This window comes from Paroedura picta, chromosome 18, assembly GCF_049243985.1.
Source record: "Paroedura picta isolate Pp20150507F chromosome 18, Ppicta_v3.0, whole genome shotgun sequence".
Taxonomy (NCBI): Eukaryota; Metazoa; Chordata; class Lepidosauria; order Squamata; family Gekkonidae; genus Paroedura; species Paroedura picta.
The window spans coordinates 4,115,749-4,133,944 of NC_135386.1; the positions used below are offsets into that span (position 1 = coordinate 4,115,749).

General features: G+C 54.1%; 1 protein-coding gene across 4 annotated transcripts; it reads left to right on the forward strand.

Annotated features, from left to right (window-relative positions):
• Window positions 1–113: 113 nt before the first annotated feature.
• LOC143827788 (uncharacterized) lies at window positions 114–16,609 on the forward strand. Of its 4 annotated transcripts, XM_077317687.1 has the most exons (14): window positions 659–779; window positions 2,781–6,923; window positions 8,100–8,851; window positions 9,599–9,657; window positions 10,429–10,586; window positions 11,322–11,446; window positions 11,527–11,585; window positions 12,157–12,293; window positions 12,393–12,517; window positions 12,754–12,812; window positions 13,068–13,222; window positions 13,963–14,072; window positions 14,497–14,607; window positions 15,100–16,609. In XM_077317687.1, exons 2-14 carry the CDS (start codon window positions 2,804–2,806, stop codon window positions 15,142–15,144), a joined length of 6,015 nt encoding a protein of 2,004 aa, XP_077173802.1. In that variant the 5' UTR covers window positions 659–779; window positions 2,781–2,803; the 3' UTR covers window positions 15,145–16,609. The 4 variants fall into 4 exon arrangements, with proteins under 4 accessions (XP_077173801.1, XP_077173802.1, XP_077173798.1 ...); XM_077317686.1 differs by lacking the exon at window positions 659–779 and adding an exon at window positions 114–246 and having other exon boundaries at window positions 2,781–8,851; XM_077317683.1 differs by having other exon boundaries at window positions 2,781–8,851.
• Window positions 16,610–18,196: the final 1,587 nt, after the last annotated feature.

Sequence of the window (18,196 nt, forward strand, 5' to 3'; positions counted from 1 at the left end):
TGTAAAAAGCACAGCAACTGGAGCTGGGTCAGGAAGTTGGCAATCTTGTGCTAGGAGTTCACCTGCTGGGCGAATCCACTGAGTCGGAGAAGGCCGGTTTCGGGGGACAGCTGATAGACGGACCCCGGGAGGTGTCTGTTTGCCAAATTGAGGGGTGGGCGGGGAAATGAGAGTTCTGGCCCGCGGCGGGTTGCCAACTGACCCCAAACACCTCCGTCTCGCCTGCCGCTGTGCTTAGAAGCGAAGGTAAGAAAAGGGTTTACTGTGGAGGTTTGGGTTGTTCTGAAAATCCTCTAAGCCCCGTTGCTTAGAGAAGCGGATTATAGGGTCGCCCGCTCTGGGATTGGAAAAATTCCTGGATATTTTTGGGGGCGGCGAGGTTTGGGGAGGGACCTCCGCGGGGTTATAATCCCCTTGACCCAGCGGCCATTTTCTCCAGGGGGCAGCGGATCCCGGTCCGCGGGAGATCTCCAGGCCCCGCCTGGAGGCTGGCAACCCAGCGCAGGAGAGCCACAAAGCGCTCCACCGGGGCTATACCCCACACACCCAGACCCACAAAGGCCACATCTCGCCGGGAAGAGCTGCGGTGGTCCAACCCTACCCCGGGGTTGGCGCCCCCGCCCCGGGGTCAAGCGCTCTTCCCACCCGGGTGGAGGATCCGCGACGCCAGCCTGTCCCCGCCCCACCGGTGGGGGGTGGGAATGCATTAAAGCGAGCCTCGGAGGGGCCGCCCCGTTGTCCTTCCTCGCCGCTGGTCGTGCCTGCGCAGCTGCTCCGAGGTAAGAACTCCGGTTTGCCCGGCTTCGCTTGCAAACCGGAGTAAGGCGCGTTCCCGGGCTGGCCAAGGGCGATTCGGTGGGGCTCCCCCTTGCGCGCTCTTGGGAGGGCCCCAGTTGCGTTTGGCCTGAAAAGCAACCGGGGGGGGGGAGGGGAAGGAGGAGGTGGGGGCTTGTTGGGTTTTTTGCCCCCCCCCGTCGGGGGCTGCATTGCAGGGGTGTAAACGGGTTACTCCGGAGCGGGAGGAGGGGAGGGAACCCGCGCCGAGCGCAGCTGGGGCGCAAACGGATGGAGTTCCTTTGTTTGGGGGCTTTTCCGACGGGGCTTCCCGAGGTCCCGCTCTCCCAAACGCCGGCCAGACCTGGATCGGGGCCGGCCCACTCCAGGTAGAGACATTTCTGGAGATTTGGAGGACCGGGGGGTGGGGGGTGGGGGGTGGGGGGAGAAGCCTTTCCCCCCAGGAAAGCGGATACCTGCGGAGCGGAAATCCGCGGGGATCCTGGGAGACCTCCAGGCCCCGCCGGGAGGATGGCAACCGTCCCCGAATTGTTCAGCTCTCTTCCCCCCGCGTGTGTGTTCTGGAGGGGGAGAGGGAGCCCCAAACAGTGCAGCCCCCCCCCCCCTATTCATTGAGCTTGAAAGTTTGCATGCCATCCCATACAAAGCTCCTGGAAGGGGGGGAGGGGCTGGGTCGGGATGCCACCTTCCCCAGGTGTTTGAGGTGGGGGGGAGTAGGGTGGCCAGATGCAGGTTGGAATCCCCTGGAGATTTGGGGACGGAGCGTGGGGAGGCCATAGACCTCAAAGGGGGAAGGCCCCCTCTCCCCCCTCCCAAGCAGCCTTTCCCTCCAGAGGAACTGATCTTTGTAGTCAGGACCTGAGCTGCAATTCTGGGGGATGCCCAGGTCCCCCCCTGGAGGATGGCACCCTTAACTCCCAAGAATGTGTGTCGCAACGGGTAGTTTACTCTCGTCCTCAAAGGGTTCCCTAATAGCTTGTGGCAGAGCCTCCAGTGTCAAGAGCAGTCTTCTGATCGTAGGAATAAACAGCTTCCGAAGGGGGTCCGAGAGATTCATGGAGGATATGTCCATCAGTGGTTGCTAGACGTGGTGGCTGAGGGGAACCTCCATGTACAAAGGCACTAAACCTGTCAGTCCCAGAGCCAGGAGATGGCCTTGGCCTTTATGCTGTGTTGGTGGCTCTCCAGAGGAGCTGGTTGGACATGGTGTGAGACAGGAGGCTGGACTATTGGTCTCATCCAGCAGGGCTCTCCTGGTGTTGTTATGAATCAAGAGGGAATTAACCCCCTGGCGATACACACACACAAACACAGACACACACACAAACACGCAACGCTTGAGGAAATTTTGTTTCATTGTAGCCGAAGGGCTTGCACAAGGAAACTTATCCCCCAAAATGAAACTTAGTTGATCTTCAGGAACCTCTGCTTCTAATTCTTGCACGGTGCCATTTCCTCCGCGGTAGTCCCTGGCATAACAGCCAAAACAGCTGGCCAGGTGTGAAACTGGGGTGGGCCAAGATCTTACTTTGGGGGGGAGTGGGGCTTGAGACGGGAATGGCTCTCTGCAAGGGGCAGAGTTTGTGTAAATTCTGAACCGGTTTGAGTCAGCTGGGGAGTTGAAGACCCCTGGCCAATAAGAAGGGGGTCAAAATTCGGGGGGGGGGTTTCAAACAGCCAGCCGAGGCAATGTGACTTGTTTGCAGGTGACAGTTGTGTTGTTTTGGGGGGTGGTACAGCAGGGGGCTAGAACCCTTGGTGGGTGTGGGGTGGCTCTTCTCTACGTTGGGGTCACCTGTGATCTGTACTCAGAGGCAGGGGTAGTCAACCTGTGGTCCTCCAGATGTTCATGGACTGCAATTCCCATGAGCCCCTGCCAACGGAAGCTTAGCTGGGGTGGCCATTCGGTGGCTTCTCCTGCCGCAGCCATCTGTTCTGTTCCTTTCCCTAAAAAAACCAAGTCTTCTCTCTCGTCCTCCTTCCAGCCTCTCCCAGTTGAGCGTCCAAGATGGGCTTCTCGGTGGTGAACCGAAAGGTGTCGTCATCAGACAGGACTTGGGCTCCTTCTAGAAGGGTCACCGGAGCCGGGAGAGGGGCTCCATGTTCAGCTATTAGCTCCGTATCGGTTGCCAAGAGGCGGAGAGGGCTGGTCGTATTGGCCATCGTGGCTTGCTTGCTTACTGGCGCCGTTGCGCAGCGCGAAGGATCTCCGGTTGCGCCTTTCCAGACTCCGCAAGGTGCAAGAGAAGTACCGTCAAGCTCCTCGGTCTCTCCGCGCTCCACAGAAGCACCGTGGATGGTTGAGCCAGGTTTGCAGACCCCCCCTACAGACACCCAACTGCATACCGTAGATCCTGCAGTTCGTACTTCTGGTCCCTCTGGGGATCCGATCAAGGCCTCTGGACTCCTGATCTCCAGTTCTCCTGAGGGCAAGAACCGTTCGGAAGTTCTCGATCCTGCCACTTCCTCCTGGGGCGTCGCGTTGGCGGAAACGGATCCTTCCCTCGGCACGCCTTCGAAGGGACTCGGAGAATCCACGGATATCTTGCAACCTGGGGGGAGCGGAGAAGAGGGGCTGTTTCCCACCCCTTCCCCAACATCTCCAGGCCTTCCAGATGTTGGTGGGTCTTCACGCTCGACGGTCACCTCCTCAGACACAGCGGTCGGTTTTGACCACCCGAAAGCTGCCGCTGACTTCACTTCGATACAGCCACCTGCTTCTGAAGGTGGCCTTGCAGGTGAGGAGGATCTACCTGGAACGTCACAGCCTCTGGCTTATATGGCCCCCACCACCCATCTAGGCCAGAAATCTACAAGCCACAGGGGTGATGTCCTTCCTTATGCACAGACGGACTTCCCCGCATACCAGGTTGTGGAAGACGCATCTGTGAGCCCTGAGATGATCAGAACAAGTCTCTCTCCTCCCAACCTCCTCTTGGGGACAGTCCCACCAGAAGCCACCCGTGTTGTGACAGATGTCTTCCATTCCAGCCGTGGAGTGACAGCCCAGAGCTTCTCAGAGTCTGTGTTGCGGGTTTCTACTGGAACGTCTCCTGCTTCTCTTCCGACACGGTCTCCTGGGGTGAGTTCAAGGAGCGTGACTTCGATTCAGGAGGCTGTGTTGAACGGCCAGGGACCTGGGGTTACGGAACCAGCTACGGGAAGCGCCCTAGGGAGCCCTGCTGTCCCTGCCGCTACAGCCCGCTCTTCTGATTGGCCCTTCTCAAGCTCCTCCCACACTACCCTTCCTGACGTCGTCACCCAGGCGGCCCCCATGGAGTCCGAAGGACTCATCACTCATAGACTGTCTAGGCAACAATTGGTTCCCACAAGTGTAGGGTCTCCTGAGTTGGGTGATGGTACCGCCTTATCCATGTCAGCTCATGGTGCTCCTGCCACTGCAGAGGTGGACATGGAGGCTTCTCCAAGCAGAACTTCTCAGATGGAGATCTCAGAGGCTCACTCTGGAGTTGGTGAAGACACGGTTCCTTTGGCCAGTGGCTCAGCGATGATATCTCCTCTAGCCAGCAAGGAAACTGTAGGTCGCTTGTCCACCCCGCAGGACTTTCCTGGGTTGGAAGTGTCATCTGGATTTTTTCCTGGGAGCAGTGCTAGCTTCCCTGCAACTCCTGCTCCAAGAACTGACCCTCTGTCTTCCAGTTGGGCAGCTCGACAGATGGAAAGGGGTCTCACCACCCAATCCCCTCATTTGTCTCCACCTGTTTCACCGACAGTCTCCTTTCTGCGGTCCGCTGGACCACTTGGACTTGAGAGGGTAGCTGCTGACAACTCAACAGGAGCAGTTCTGTCCACGTACCGGAGGGCTACACTGGGGGAAGGCAGCCCACATTTGGGTTCAACCTCCTGGGCCCGTTTACCTGCATCTCTTGGTACCACAGAACAGCAAGAAGGCTTCCCAACAACCAGGGGCCCTTCTCCAGGTGAAGGGACTGGCCGTGAGCAGAAGGAAAGGGTTTCTTCTACTGCAGAACCATCTCCAGATGTTTCTAGACACACCTCCATCTTGGATGGGCCAAGTTTGTCAACCAGCCTTGAGGTCAGGAGTCGCTTCCGTCCTACAGAAACTTCAAGTCTCCTGACCCTCAGGGCTGCTCCTACTGCAGAACTTACTACTGATGTTCCCGGACATACCTCCATCTTGGATGGCCACAGGGAGCCCACCAGGGTTGATGTCAGCAGTAAGTTCCATTCTACAGATGCTTCAAGTCTCCCAACCTTCATGGTTTCCCCCACTGCAGAACCATCTCCAGATGTTCCTGGACATACCTCTGTCTTGGATGTCCAAAATGAGTCCACCAGCCTTGATGTTAGCAGTCACGTCCATCCTACAGATGCTTCGAGTCTCCCAACCTTCAGGGTTTCCCCCACTGCAGAACCATCTCCAGATGTTCCTGAACATACCTCCATCTTGGATGGCCAGTCCACCCCCCATGACATCAGCAGTCGCTTCCATCCTACAGATTCGAGTTCCAGAGGTGTAGAAATTGTGTACGCCATTCCTTCTCTGCCTCCTAGCACATCTTCGAGCACCTTTAATGCTCTCCCGTCTGCAGACGTGACCGATTGGGGGAGCCACAGGGAAGCAACACAGCTTGAACTTCATGACGGAACAGGACCGATCACTGCAGCAACCAGGGAAGGACCCGAGAAGATCTCAGAGTTGCCACTTTCAGTGTCATCTCTGGGCTCTTTGTCCAACATAACTCCAGCCTTGCTTGGTGTTCCAACTGCATGGAAGCATCCTGCCCTTTCTACAGAGAGGACCTCATCGACGTCATCCCCACCACCAGGTTCCATACTTCTAACTACACCATTGAGCAATGTGTCTACAACAGTGAGCCGTGCTTCTCTGCCTTCCCAACTCTTAGACGTAGCAGGAGCTGCACAGCCATTCCAGACAACTGCAGGTGGAACCCACCATGTTGAGGAGGTCATTGGGAGCCTCTCTAGCAGTCCCAAAGGAGAGCTTTCCAACGGGACACCAGTTGAGTGGAGACTTCATCTTCCAACGCTTTCACAGGCTGGAGCAGAGAGAACAGATGGGATGGAGACCTCGAGAGCAATCGATGCTTCGATGGGTTTCTCTGTTCGTAGCACAAGTTACGGACGTTCCTCTCAAGCATCTGCCAGTCGCTCATATGTAGAGACTGAGTCAGCTGTGATGCCTCAACCTAATATTACCCAAACTGTGTCTCTCTCACCGACTGCAACAGCTGTGTCTCCATTGTCTTCCACCAAAGATCTGCAGGCCAGCTCCAGCATCCCTCCCACCACCCAAGCTGTGTCTCATCCATCTTCCACGGAAGATCTGCTGGCTAGTTCCAGAATCCTTCCCATGACCCAAGCCATGTCACCGTCATCTTTCACCAATGATCTGCCAGCCAGTTCCAGCATCCCTCCCACCACCCAAGCCGTGTCCCTATCATCTTCTGCCAAAGATCTGCTGGCCAGTTCCAGCATCCTTCTCACCACCCAAGCTGTGTCTTCAGCATCTTCTACTACAGGTCTGCTGGCCAGTTCCAGCATCCTTCCCACCACCCAAGCTGTGTCTCCATCATCTTCCACCAAGGATCTGCTGGCCACTTCCAGAATCCTTCCCACTATGCAAGCAGTATCTCCATCATCTTCTGCCAAAGATCTGCCAGCCAGTTCGAGCATCCTTCCCACCACCCAAGTCATGTCTCCATCATCTTCTACCAAAGATCTGCCAGCCAGTTCCAGCATCCTTCCCACAACCCAAGCCATGTCTCCATCATCTTCTGCCAAGGATCTGCTGGCCAGTTCCAGCATTCTTCCCACCACCCAAGCTGTGTCTTCAGCATCTTCTACTACAGGTCTGCCGGCCACCTCCAGGATCCTTCCCACCACCCAAGCCGTGTCTCCATCATCTTCTGCCAAAGATCTGCCAGGCAGTTCCAGCATCCTTCCCACCACCCAAGCTGTGACTCCATCATCCTCTGCCAAGGATCTGCTGGCCAGTTCCAGCATCCTTCCCACCACCCAAGCTGTGACTCCATCATCTTCTGCCAAGGATCTGCTGGCCAGTTCCAGCATCCTTCCCACCACCCAAGCCATGTCTCCATCATCTTCTGCCAAAGATCTGCCAGGCAGTTCCAGCATTCTTCCCACCACCCAAGCTGTGTCTCCATCATCCTCTGCCAAGGATCTGCTGGCCAGTTCCAGCATTCTTCCCACCACCCAAGCTGTGTCTTCAGCATCTTCTACTACAGGTCTGCCGGCCAGCTCCAGGATCCTTCCCACCACCCAAGCCGTGTCTCCATCATCTTCTGCCAAAGATCTGCCAGGCAGTTCCAGCATCCTTCCCACCACCCAAGCCATGTCTCCATCGTCTTCTGCCAAAGTTCTGCCAGGCAGTTCCAGCATCCTTCCCACCACCCAAGCTGTGACTCCATCATCCTCTGCCAAGGATCTGCTGGCCAGTTCCAGCATCCTTCCCACCACCCAAGCTGTGTCTTCAGCATCTTCTACTACAGGTCTGCCGGCCAGCTCCAGGATCCTTCCCACCACCCAAGCCGTGTCTCCATCATCTTCTGCCAAAGATCTGCTGGCCAGTTCCAGCATCCTTCCCACCACCCAAGCCATGTCTCCATCGTCTTCTGCCAAAGTTCTGCCAGGCAGTTCCAGCATCCTTCCCACCACCCAAGCTGTGTCTCCATCATCCTCTGCCAAGGATCTGCTGGCCAGTTCCAGCATTCTTCCCACCACCCAAGCTGTGTCTTCAGCATCTTCTACTACAGGTCTGCCGGCCAGCTCCAGGATCCTTCCCACCACCCAAGCCGTGTCTCCATCATCTTCTGCCAAAGATCTGCTGGCCAGTTCCAGCATCCTTCCCACCACCCAAGCCATGTCTCCATCGTCTTCTGCCAAAGTTCTGCCAGGCAGTTCCAGCATCCTTCCCACCACCCAAGCTGTGTCTCCATCATCCTCTGCCAAGGATCTGCTGGCCAGTTCCAGCATCCTTCCCACCACCCAAGCTGTGTCTTCAACATCTTCCACCACAGATCTGCCGGCCAGCACCTGGATCCTTCCTACTACCAAACCTGTGTCTCCAGCATCTTCTACTACAGGTCTGCCAGCCAGTTTCAGTATCTTCCCTACCACCCAATCTGTTTCTTTCACCACAGATCTGCCTACCAGTCCCACCATCCTTCCCACCAGCCAAGCCATGTCTCCATCATCATCTGCCAAAGATCTGCCAGCCAGTTCCAGTATCCATCCCACCACCCAAGCCACGTCTCCATCTTCTTCCAAAGATCTGCCAGCCAGTTCCAGCATCCTTCCCACCACCCAAGCCATTTCTCCATCATCTTCCACCACGGATCTGCCGGCCAGCTCTAGAATCCATCCTACCACCCAAGCTGTGTCTTCAACATCCTCCGCCTCAGATCCACTAGTCAGATCTACAATCCTTCCCACCACTCAAGCTGTGTCTCCATCTTCTGCCAAAGGTCCACCAGCCAGTTCCAGCATCCTTCCCACCACCCAAGCTGTGTCTCCATCATCTTCTGCCACAGATCCTCAGGCCAGTTCCAGAATCTTTCCCACGGTATCTGTGTTGACTATGAGGACTGATTGCAGTGATGTCCGTTGTCAGAACAACACCCAACCAGCATCCTTTGCTCTCCTTCCAAGGACATCTTCTCAGTTGCCTATGACTTCCCCAACACTTCCCCCAAAGACCTTGGTTACCACTCTGGGGTCAACAGTTGGGACAATAGGGACCATGGGTGGTTCCTCCAAGGTGGACACCCAAAAAGACCTAACAGCACTCACTGGCACGAAGCCGGGGAGCATGACCAGAGACGGTCCTAGTTCCAAACACCGTGTGTCATCACCGAGAGCTTCAACGGTCGGCCACACTGCTGAGAGAGATAACATCACTTTGAGTAGAAGAATGCTGGGTGTGTCCATTCTGTCCCTTGACTTCCACCTTACCAAAATTGAGTACACAGAAAGTCTGGCCAATAGATCTTCGGCCAGATTCAAGAAGCTGGAAGGGGAGGTGATTTTGACCGTAAGTATTTCCTAGAGAGGTCTTAATTTTGTGGTTTGTTGCAAAAGCAAGGAAAGAATGTGGTTATTGAGTACTGAGGTGGAAAACTCAGACCCAGATTTGTTGAGCTCTGATTCGGGGAGACCATAGAGAGGAAGCTGTGGCTTAGGGGTAGAGCTTCCGCCTCGCATGCAGAAGGTCCCAGGTTCAATCCCCAGCAACTCCAGTTAAGGCAGTAGGTGATGGGAAAGACCTTGACCTTAGACCCTGCCTCAGTGGCAGAGTTTCCACTTGGCATGCAGAAGGTCCCAGGTTCAATCCCTGGAGTCTTCAGCTAAAGCAGAAGGTGATGGGAAAGACCTTGACCTGAAACCCCAGCTTAGTGGAAGAGCTTCCCCTTGGCATGCAGAAGGTCCCAGGTTCAATCCCCAGCATCTCCAGTCAAAAGGCCCAGGAAAGCCACCACCAGCCTGATGGCTCTCTGGCCTCCTCATGAACAAAAGCTCCTTGCTGTTCAACTAGAGAATGGGAAAATTTGGACTTGAGTCTTCTCCTCCACTGAGCCAGGTGTAGGTTAATAAGAGTCCCTTTTTTGCACCTAGAAAAGGTGGGGGGAAAGGAAAACCACACTGAGGTCAGGCCCCAAGGGTTTGCTGGGCCCTGAATCGCAGAATTCTGTGCTCTGCTAAATATTACTGCGGAATTCCGCGCTCTACTAAGCATCACTGTGGACCAGTCCGTTGAAGGAGATCTCTTCTCTGCTTCCAGCTCAACAAAATGCTGTCTTTCTACGAGACCTTCCTCCGGGCAGATGTGCTCCGTTTCTTGTAAGTACTGGCTCCAGAACTCGGGTCGACCCTCTCCAGTGGCCCAGGAGATCTGTTTGGATAGAATCATAGAGTTGGAAGGCACCCCCAGGGTCATCTAGTCCAACCCCCTGCACAATGGAGGACACTCACAACTACCTGTCCATCCACTCACAATCTGCCTCAGTTCATAATCTACAGCCTTGATTCCTCGGGCGTTGCTTATGGAACATTTGATCCTGTCAATTGATTGACTTGCTCTGCGTAATCCGCCTTGAGTCCTCATGAGAAAGGTGGTCTACAAAGAAAGTCACTAAATTAGCTTGATCCAGAGGTCTCGTGCTGACCAAGCACAGGTGGGTTCAGAGTTAAGCCGTTGGTTGAGTGTAAATATGTCAAGGGGCGGAGCACCAAGCTGCTTAAAGAGTAAATAACTTTGTAAAGGAAGAGGGGGGAGAGAGAGAGAGAGCCCTAACTGTCTAACTGTCTAACGTTCTGTACAACAGCAGGCAGGAAATGCACTCAAAGGAGCGGGAAGTCTCCCAACAGAGTCGATCAGGAGACTATTTTTAAGACACCAGGGATCTCCAAATCTAAACAGGCTAACGACGCATCTCCTCCGATGCCCCCTGTATTCTCCATATGCTGTTGAACACCTTCTCTTCCACAATAGTTTCCCCCTGAACCGCCAGAGACCTCTTCCGAGAATTCCCTGCATCCTGAAGAGCTGTAGGCCATGGTTTGATCGGAAAACCAGGTCTGGCCAACTCTCTGGTTTCCCCTTTTCGGCAGGAACGGCTCTGTGATAGCCCAGGCCGAGGCGCTGTTCCGAGGAGAAGGCCTCCTCCCCACGCCCTCGGACACGATCCGTACGATCGTCACCGCGGTGGAGCAAAGGGAGGCGGATGCCTTTGACTGGCAGGTGGATCTGAAGTCCCTTCATTGCAACGGTGAGCAATCATGGGGTGGATCGAGGCGAGTAAGGTTGGATCGCATTGCCAAGACGGCCGTGCTCCAGCAGGCTTGGGGGATGGAACTCCGGATGTCAAGAAAGGGGCAAGCGTTGAACTGGGCTATAATTTTACTTCTTTATTTTAGCTTCTTTATTTTACTTCTTTATTTTACTTCTTTATTTTAGCCACCTTTCTACAAGGGAGGGATGCTAGCGAACCTAGCTAGAGGTTGGTCTGTCTGCTCCGATTCCCCCCCCCTAAAGAAAAACACATTTATTTTATTATTTATTTGTGGATTTACAGACGGCCCCTCTTGGTAAATTGCCTCTGGGTGGTTTATACACATACAAATTCGACGGACTAATGCTATATAGCCAGTTAATATTAAAACAATCGAAACCTTTTTAAAACTGCATTTATCATGATCACATCGGCGCTAGTAATAATATGTAGCCAACTAGGTGTGAAAAATTGGAGGAACCAAAGGAAAGAGGAGGGCAGAGGGGCCGGAGATTTGGATAAAGCGTTGCTTATTGTCCAGCTGGCCTCAGCCATTGGCGTAAAAAGCTCTGCTTTGCAGGCCCTGGTCTCTCTAGGGATCTCCTTCCACCAGGCAGGGGCCAGGGATGAAAAGGCCCTGCTCTGTTTGAGCCCAGGCAGACTCCCTTAGGGCCAGGGAACCTCAGCTGGCTTGCTGTGCTCAATCTTCTTTGCATGATCTTTCTTTTCCAGGGTTCGGCTTGGAGAACCTGGACCCCGAGGTGCTGGCCATCTCCTTCACCCTTCTCGGGGAGGGGTCTATTGCCACGTTTGGGGGCTTGACCGACTGGGGGCCGTTGGAAAACCTGAGGAATGAGGTAGCCCGCAGACGGATCGCTGCTCAACTCCCCTCTGAAAATCCATGCATCTGCCAACTCAAGTCTTTCTCTGTCCGTAGGTGGTCCGGTCGCTCGGTGCTCGGTACGGAGTACAGAACTTCTCGCTTGGACAAGTCAGGTATCTTGGAGTCGGCTTCCCCTCTTGCCGGGCGGATTCCTAGTTGGGGGTCGATCCTATCCAAGTCCATAAGTGGCCCAGACGGCCGTCGATTGGCCTAGCTCCGCTGCTTCAAACGCACAACCGTGCAAAGATGTTGCTTCTCACTCCCTTTGTTTACATCTGCCTTTCTCATGGAGACTCGAGGCAGATTATGAAAGGACAGGGGTGGTGGAAAATGCCATCAAGTCCCAGCTGGTTTTTGGCAAACCCGGAGGGTTTTCAAGGCCAGAAACATTTAGAGTCAACGGCAAGCCACCTCTGAATGTCTCTTGCTTCAAAAACTCCCAAAGTCAAAGCTCTTTCTTGCCATCTGAGTCTCACCAAGTGATATTCCGAGGTAGACTGCGTCCAAACATGGCCGTTCCATTTCTCATCGCCAAAGTTGTTTGGCCTTGCAGGCCAAAGGAAGGTGGCCGTACTTCCCTACGGAAGCTGTCCAGAATGTTAGACCCCCAGCGGGGAGTTGGGAAGGGTGGTGGCAACATCTGGAGAGCTTTCTGACCAGGTTCACGTGTTCCCTGTGGTTCAGAAACGTCCAAGGGGATCTGGACATAAATGGCGACATCTACGTGGACACGGCGGCTCGCGTGGACGTCGGCTGGGCTCTGGAAGCGTTGAAAGGCCTCGTGAAATTCTCGGTCGATCTCGGATCCATCTGCATCAATGGTTTGTAGCAGCTGGCCAAGATGGACGTCTGCCGGACTCCTTGGTGGGTTGGAGGGGAGAGGCACCTTGCCCCTTCTGATGCGACGCTCCGTTTCTTAGGCTCCAAGCTGAGCCTGCAGATCTTTCCCATTTCCTTCTTGGTCACAAATCGGATCTTCAGCGACAAGCTGATGGATCGCTCTTCGACCGCCCACCGGAGGCTCTCCTGGGACCTCTCAAAAGCGGTAGGTGTAAACTGTCAAGGCGATAGATCGCTGGAAGGACCCGAACATTTCTTGTCCCTGCTGGCGATTCTCGATATTTTCCCGTGTGGCTTCTCACGGGAGCAAGCTCCAAGGGTAGCTCGCGGGGTATCAAACCGAGGGACGTCAGCAACCCCAAAAGGGAAAGATCAAAATAAAACCTTGGCACGGGGGAATAAACAGCCCTTCCTTTGACACTTGACCCTTTGTTCTCCTAGCTGATGCATTCCATGGGGCAGTACAAAAATCTCCTGCAAGTCACTGTTCGTGAGGTCAGGTAAGTCAGTGTGGAATTCCTAGTCCGTTAGCCGGTCTCGGAACCTGATCCCGGAACACAGCAGTTAGCGGGCTGCACAGGGGGTGTCTCCAGGTTCAAATCCCACTCCTGCCACAAACCTCCCTGGTTGCTCGTTTGGCATCGCCTACCCAGCAGGGCTGTTGTGCGATTAAAGTGTAAGCAGGGTCCAGCGTAAGCGACTTCGACGGGGACCTCGGGGAAGGCGGTCTAACCTCCATTCTGTTTCTGACGCAGAGGTGGATCTTTAATATGTTACGCCGACGTAGTATTCCAGCCTCCGGCTCCGACCAGCAAAGATCTCGTGCAGGTGCTCGCACTCGCAGTAGGGCCAAAGAATTACCTGGGCGCCTCGAGCATCCAGGTGGACCGGTTCTCTTTCACCGTAGCAGGTAAGCCGGTGGATAACGTGATTAGGTTGAGACATGGTGTTCCCTCCCCCTTACAGTAAGACCCCTACGGTGTTTTTTCAAATTAAAAAAGAATTTTTTGGACCCCACTGTTTACTCCCTGAAAGAGTCTCACAAGTGGCGTCCAAGCACCCTTCCCTTCCTCTCCCCGCAACAGACACCCTGCGAGGGAGGCGAGGCTGAGAGAGCACTGCGAGAACTGCTTGAATAGAAGAATTCGAATAGAGCAGCTGCACAGTTCTCAACCCTACCTTCCTCGCAGGGTGCCTGTGGTGGGGAGAGGAAGGGAAAGGCGACAGTAAAGCCGCTTTGAGACTCCTTGGGGGGTGGCGAAAAGACGGATTCAGAAATCCCAGCTCTTCTTGCCTTGATATAATTCAGCCCCGAGAGATCTTGTTGCTAAAGAGTTCCAACTTGCTGTGAAATTTCCCTCTCCCAGTACCCCTCTAGCTACTGCCCCATGTGGCTTTTGTCCCAAGCAGACCCTAACCCCCTCCTAGTGGTCTTCCACCCTCTCCTGCCAGTGGAGAATCCAGCCGGACATCCTGGCTGAGCCACGAAGAACAACACCTCCACCTGCCGTGGCTTTCCCCTACGTGTGATCGCTTTAGGGCCCCCCGTCAGCAGATCCTGTGAAAGGCCGAGGACACCTGTCTTCAACTCACATGTCTCTTGCATGTCATCTCCCCCCCCCCCGCTCCACCCCCCCGATCAATCACTAGGAGAAACGCTGGAGCCTCCCTTCGCCAGTCCGAAAATTCCCAGCTATGGGATCGCCTTAATCGTCCTGAGCAGCTTCGCCCTTATCGTCATCCCGTTCTTGGTCCTTTTGGTAAGATGGTGTAGGAATGGGGGCCTTGGGTGCCAGTCCTCCCCTCCCTTCAGTTCAACAAGCTCCCTGGGGGACCTTGGCCAGTTGCCCCCTCGGCCGGGCCTACTGCACAGGGCTGTTGTGAAGGCAACATGGGCGGGGGAGATGATCCAGGGACACCACCCTGAAGGTGGGATGAAAATGCAAAACAGCCTTCCAGGCACAAAGAATTCAGGGGTCCCGTACTTAGGCCGTAGCCCTAAGGGTCTAGGGTCTTAAGGCAAACCGGGTGGGCATTATGGATCGGATTGCGGGGGCAGCTTGCGGTTGGAATCGAGGGCTTCTGCCCGCCAGCGTCCCTGAACCGCAGTGTGACAGGGCCCAGTTCTTTCCTCTTGCTGCCTCTTTTCGCCCCTCAGTCATTTGTCTCTCTCTCTCTCCCAAGTACAAGCACCTCGGCTGGAAAGAAAAGATGGTCATACACCGCGTCCGGGACCCGGAAGTGACGGTGGAAACCTTTGAACTGGAGAATCCCACATTCCGCTCCCTTGCAGAGGTACTTGGAGATAGAGCGAGGTGGGGTAGGGGAGGCTGTGTTAGCCTCTGCCCGGGAAGGATGCTGGGCCCGTTACCCGTTGAACTCGCTTTCACACACGCCAAATAGTGCCGTTTCGATCCTGTTTGCCGGTGGATTTTGCCGTTTCACACAGTGCGATCTGGTTGCAGGGTGGGTTAGAAATGCTTTCTTTGGGAGGCGTGGAAGAAGAAGAGCTGAACAGCAAAACGACTTTGTGAAGAAGAAGGGGAGGGAGATAGCCCTAACAGTCTAACTGACTAATTATTGTGGAGGAAGTGAGCTCCAAGGAACAGGAGGTCTCCCCTCGAGCCAATCAGGGCGCAGGGGGAGATGATTTGAAGAACACCCTAATCTAAATATGATAATGGCACGTCTCCTTCAATCACCCCCCCCTCCCGTAGGACGTTCTATTTATGCTGTTGAGTCGTGCACGGTACAGATCTCGCACATTAACGCCTTTCGTTTTGGCAGGAGAACAGCGCACCGTCTTCCTTGCCCCCAGATGCGCTCGGCTAGAGAGCCGCCGTTGACCGTGAAGCTGTGCCAGACCATCCGAGGGCCGCCGGGAGTAGGGGGTCTGACGTTTTGAGCTTCCAACTTCCCAGCGGCACGAGAAAGAATTTACCGGGAAGCCAAGGATGACGGGCGAGCCTTGTTGCTCTACCAGGACGGTCTTCCCCCTTGAAATAAAACTCGGAGGGACCCGTACCTACCGGATGCCAAAGAGATGCATTTGCGTGTTGAGGCTTCCTGGAATCTGCCGCCATTAGCACCTGGCCAAACTTTCAACGAGAAACAGAAGGGTTTTATGGCTCGGAAAGGTGAACACAAAGAGATATCAAGGGACTGACTTTTCCCTGGTCCTGCGTGAGCCCTTCTGTTCCTCTGGCTTTCTTTTCAAAATGGCCCGGGTGCCTTTTTAGAAAGTTGAATGTCTTTTAATGTACCGGAAGCATTCCCCCACCCCCTATTCCTGTTTCTTTCTTATGCAGGATTAGGGTGTAGAAAATCCCGACCTGAGCTTTTCTGGGATCAGGGGGGCCAGAGTGAGAATCCGGGTTCTGTTGCGGGGTTGGATTCTGGACCGAGCCCGAAGCGTGGGGTGGGGGGTGGGGGTTAAGAAGATTTGTGTGTATATATTTCCGATGGTCGGATGCTCAGCGGCCTGCAGGTTTGTGATTGGTGAGAAATCTCAGTCTCGTCTGGGCTGGCATGTTTTGGGCTCCCCTGGGTCCTTTGGAGGGCAGCCCCCCCCCCCGTTTTCCTCCAAAGAGTTTGAAAAGTGCTGTTGATTACTAATTTGAAGGGTGGGTGGGGGTCTAGAGAACTGAGCCTGGGTCCCCGCTGCTGAACCCTTCAAGTCTGGCACAAGCCTACACTTTTAGACAAAGTGTTTTTTGCATTGAGCTGGGTCCCTCCTGGTTGTATTTGCCCCCTGTTCCGAACGTTACTGGACATTTCAGAAGCAAGAGCAGATGAAGCAGTTGGGGAGCACCTCCAGGAACCCCGAATCTCGCCGCATTCCCCAAGATACAGAAAGAAGAGACCGGCCGGGATTCTTAGGGAACGGCCAAGTCACGTCTTTTCCGAGTATCTCTTGCCAGACGGAACTGTGAAAACGCAGGCCTCGTTTTGTTGTTTGTTCGACGCCGTTCACTGTAGTGATTGGGAGGTCCCGCTTGGAGCATCAAAAATACCTGTCTGCCGGCTGCGTATTCTAGTTAGGTTGCCTTTTCAAAAAAAAGTGTGTTTCTCCCCCCCTTTTGAAGACTTTTATGCCAAACCCCGCCCCCTTCTGCACGTCCCCGCCCACGTCACTTGAGCACACCCCCTACGGTGGATTTGATTTATTTTTATAGCAAACAAGTTGAACCCGACTGTGCGCTGCGATATACCTCTTTGAAGCTTGTTTGCCGAGGTGACGGAGGAAGTTACGTACCTGTGGATCTAGCTCGAAATAAAACGAAAAAAAGATACTTTACCAGACGTGTGCTTGTTTTCTGGGAGTCTTTCCTGGGCTTTAAGCGCTGTTTAAATGGGGGCAAAGCGCGAAATTGCTTTCCATCTCTCGTCGGAATACGTGAGCCTCGTGCTTTCCAGGAAGATGTGACCGAGCGCGTTGTGCTCTCCTCAGCCGCGATTGAGTCAATTGAAAACTTAAGATATTAATTTTGAGGGGGGGGTTGCCCAATCGGTCTGCATAACCGTTGTACCTACTTGGCTGGAAATTTGATAGTGTTTTCTGCTTCCTGGTTGTATGACAAATATGAACATCCCCTGGGTTTCTGGTATTGGGCAAAGGCAGGTGGGATTATGTACGGTGTAAGAGAGAGAATGTGGAAAAAACACCACGTCCTACCTGGCAGGAGCGACCTTAGGCAAAGGGAAAATGGCAAACACATGTCTTGCCGATCTTCAAGGTTCAGAATAACACTGCCATTTTGGACTGTCCTGTTTTGTCCCAGTCAATAAAGCTTGAATTTAAGAGAAGCCATGTTGGACCAGACCAGAGGCCCATCTAGTCCCCACACTCTGTGCCACACAGTGGCCAAAACCCAGGGACACTCAGGAGGTCAGCTTGTGGGGCCAGGACTCCAGGATCTCCCCCCACACTCTTACTTCCCACCCCCAAGCACCAAGATGTCAGAGCATCCCTAGACAGAGTGTCCCATGTGGGTCATAACCCCTGACAGATGCCTTCTCCAGATGTGTCTCCTGTCCCCTCTGGAATGAGTCTGCTTGGGGCTGCGACCAGTCCCTGAAGTCAGTCTGCCCTTTTTGACTCCTTTAAGGAGCGATTTTAATCATTTCCTGCTCTGCCCCGGGTCTGCCAGGCGAGGGCAGAGTAAACGCTTAAATGATACATGAATTCAAGGTTTTATTCCTGCAGTCACACTTCCGTAGATGCATGGTTCGTCTTGAAGGGAGCCCCTGGGCCCGAACTTGGTTTCTTCCGCCTCGCAGGGTCGTTGTTGAAGGGACAGGAGAAAGGCAGCTTTGATAGAGCTTTCTTGGATCCTGCAAGGAGTATAGGGGGTGAATAGAGGTTTATAAAATCATGCATGTGGTGTATGGGGTATTTAGAGAGGGTTATAAAAGCCATGGGACATATGGGGTGTATAGAGGTTTATAAAATCCTGCATGGGGTATACAGAGGGTTATAAAAGCCAGTTTGGTGTAGTGGTTAGGAGTGCGGACTTCTAATCTGGCATGCCAGGTTGGATTCTGCACTCCCCCACATGCAACCAGCTGGGCGACCTCGGGCTCCCCATGGCGCTGATAAAACTGTTCTGACCGGGCAGTGATATCAGGGCTCTCTCAGCCTCACCCACCCCACAGGGTGTCTGTTGTGGGGAGAGGAAAGGGAAGGCGACTGTAAGCCGCTTTGAGCCTCCTTCAGGTAGGGAGAACCAACTCTTCTTCTAAAATCATGCATGGGGTATGTAGAGAGTTTTAAAATCATGCCTTTGGTGTACGGGGTACATAGAAGGTAATAAAAGAATGCATGGGGCAGATAAGAGGTTTGTAATAAAATCACGCATGGGTCTCCTTTGGAGGAAAAGAAGGG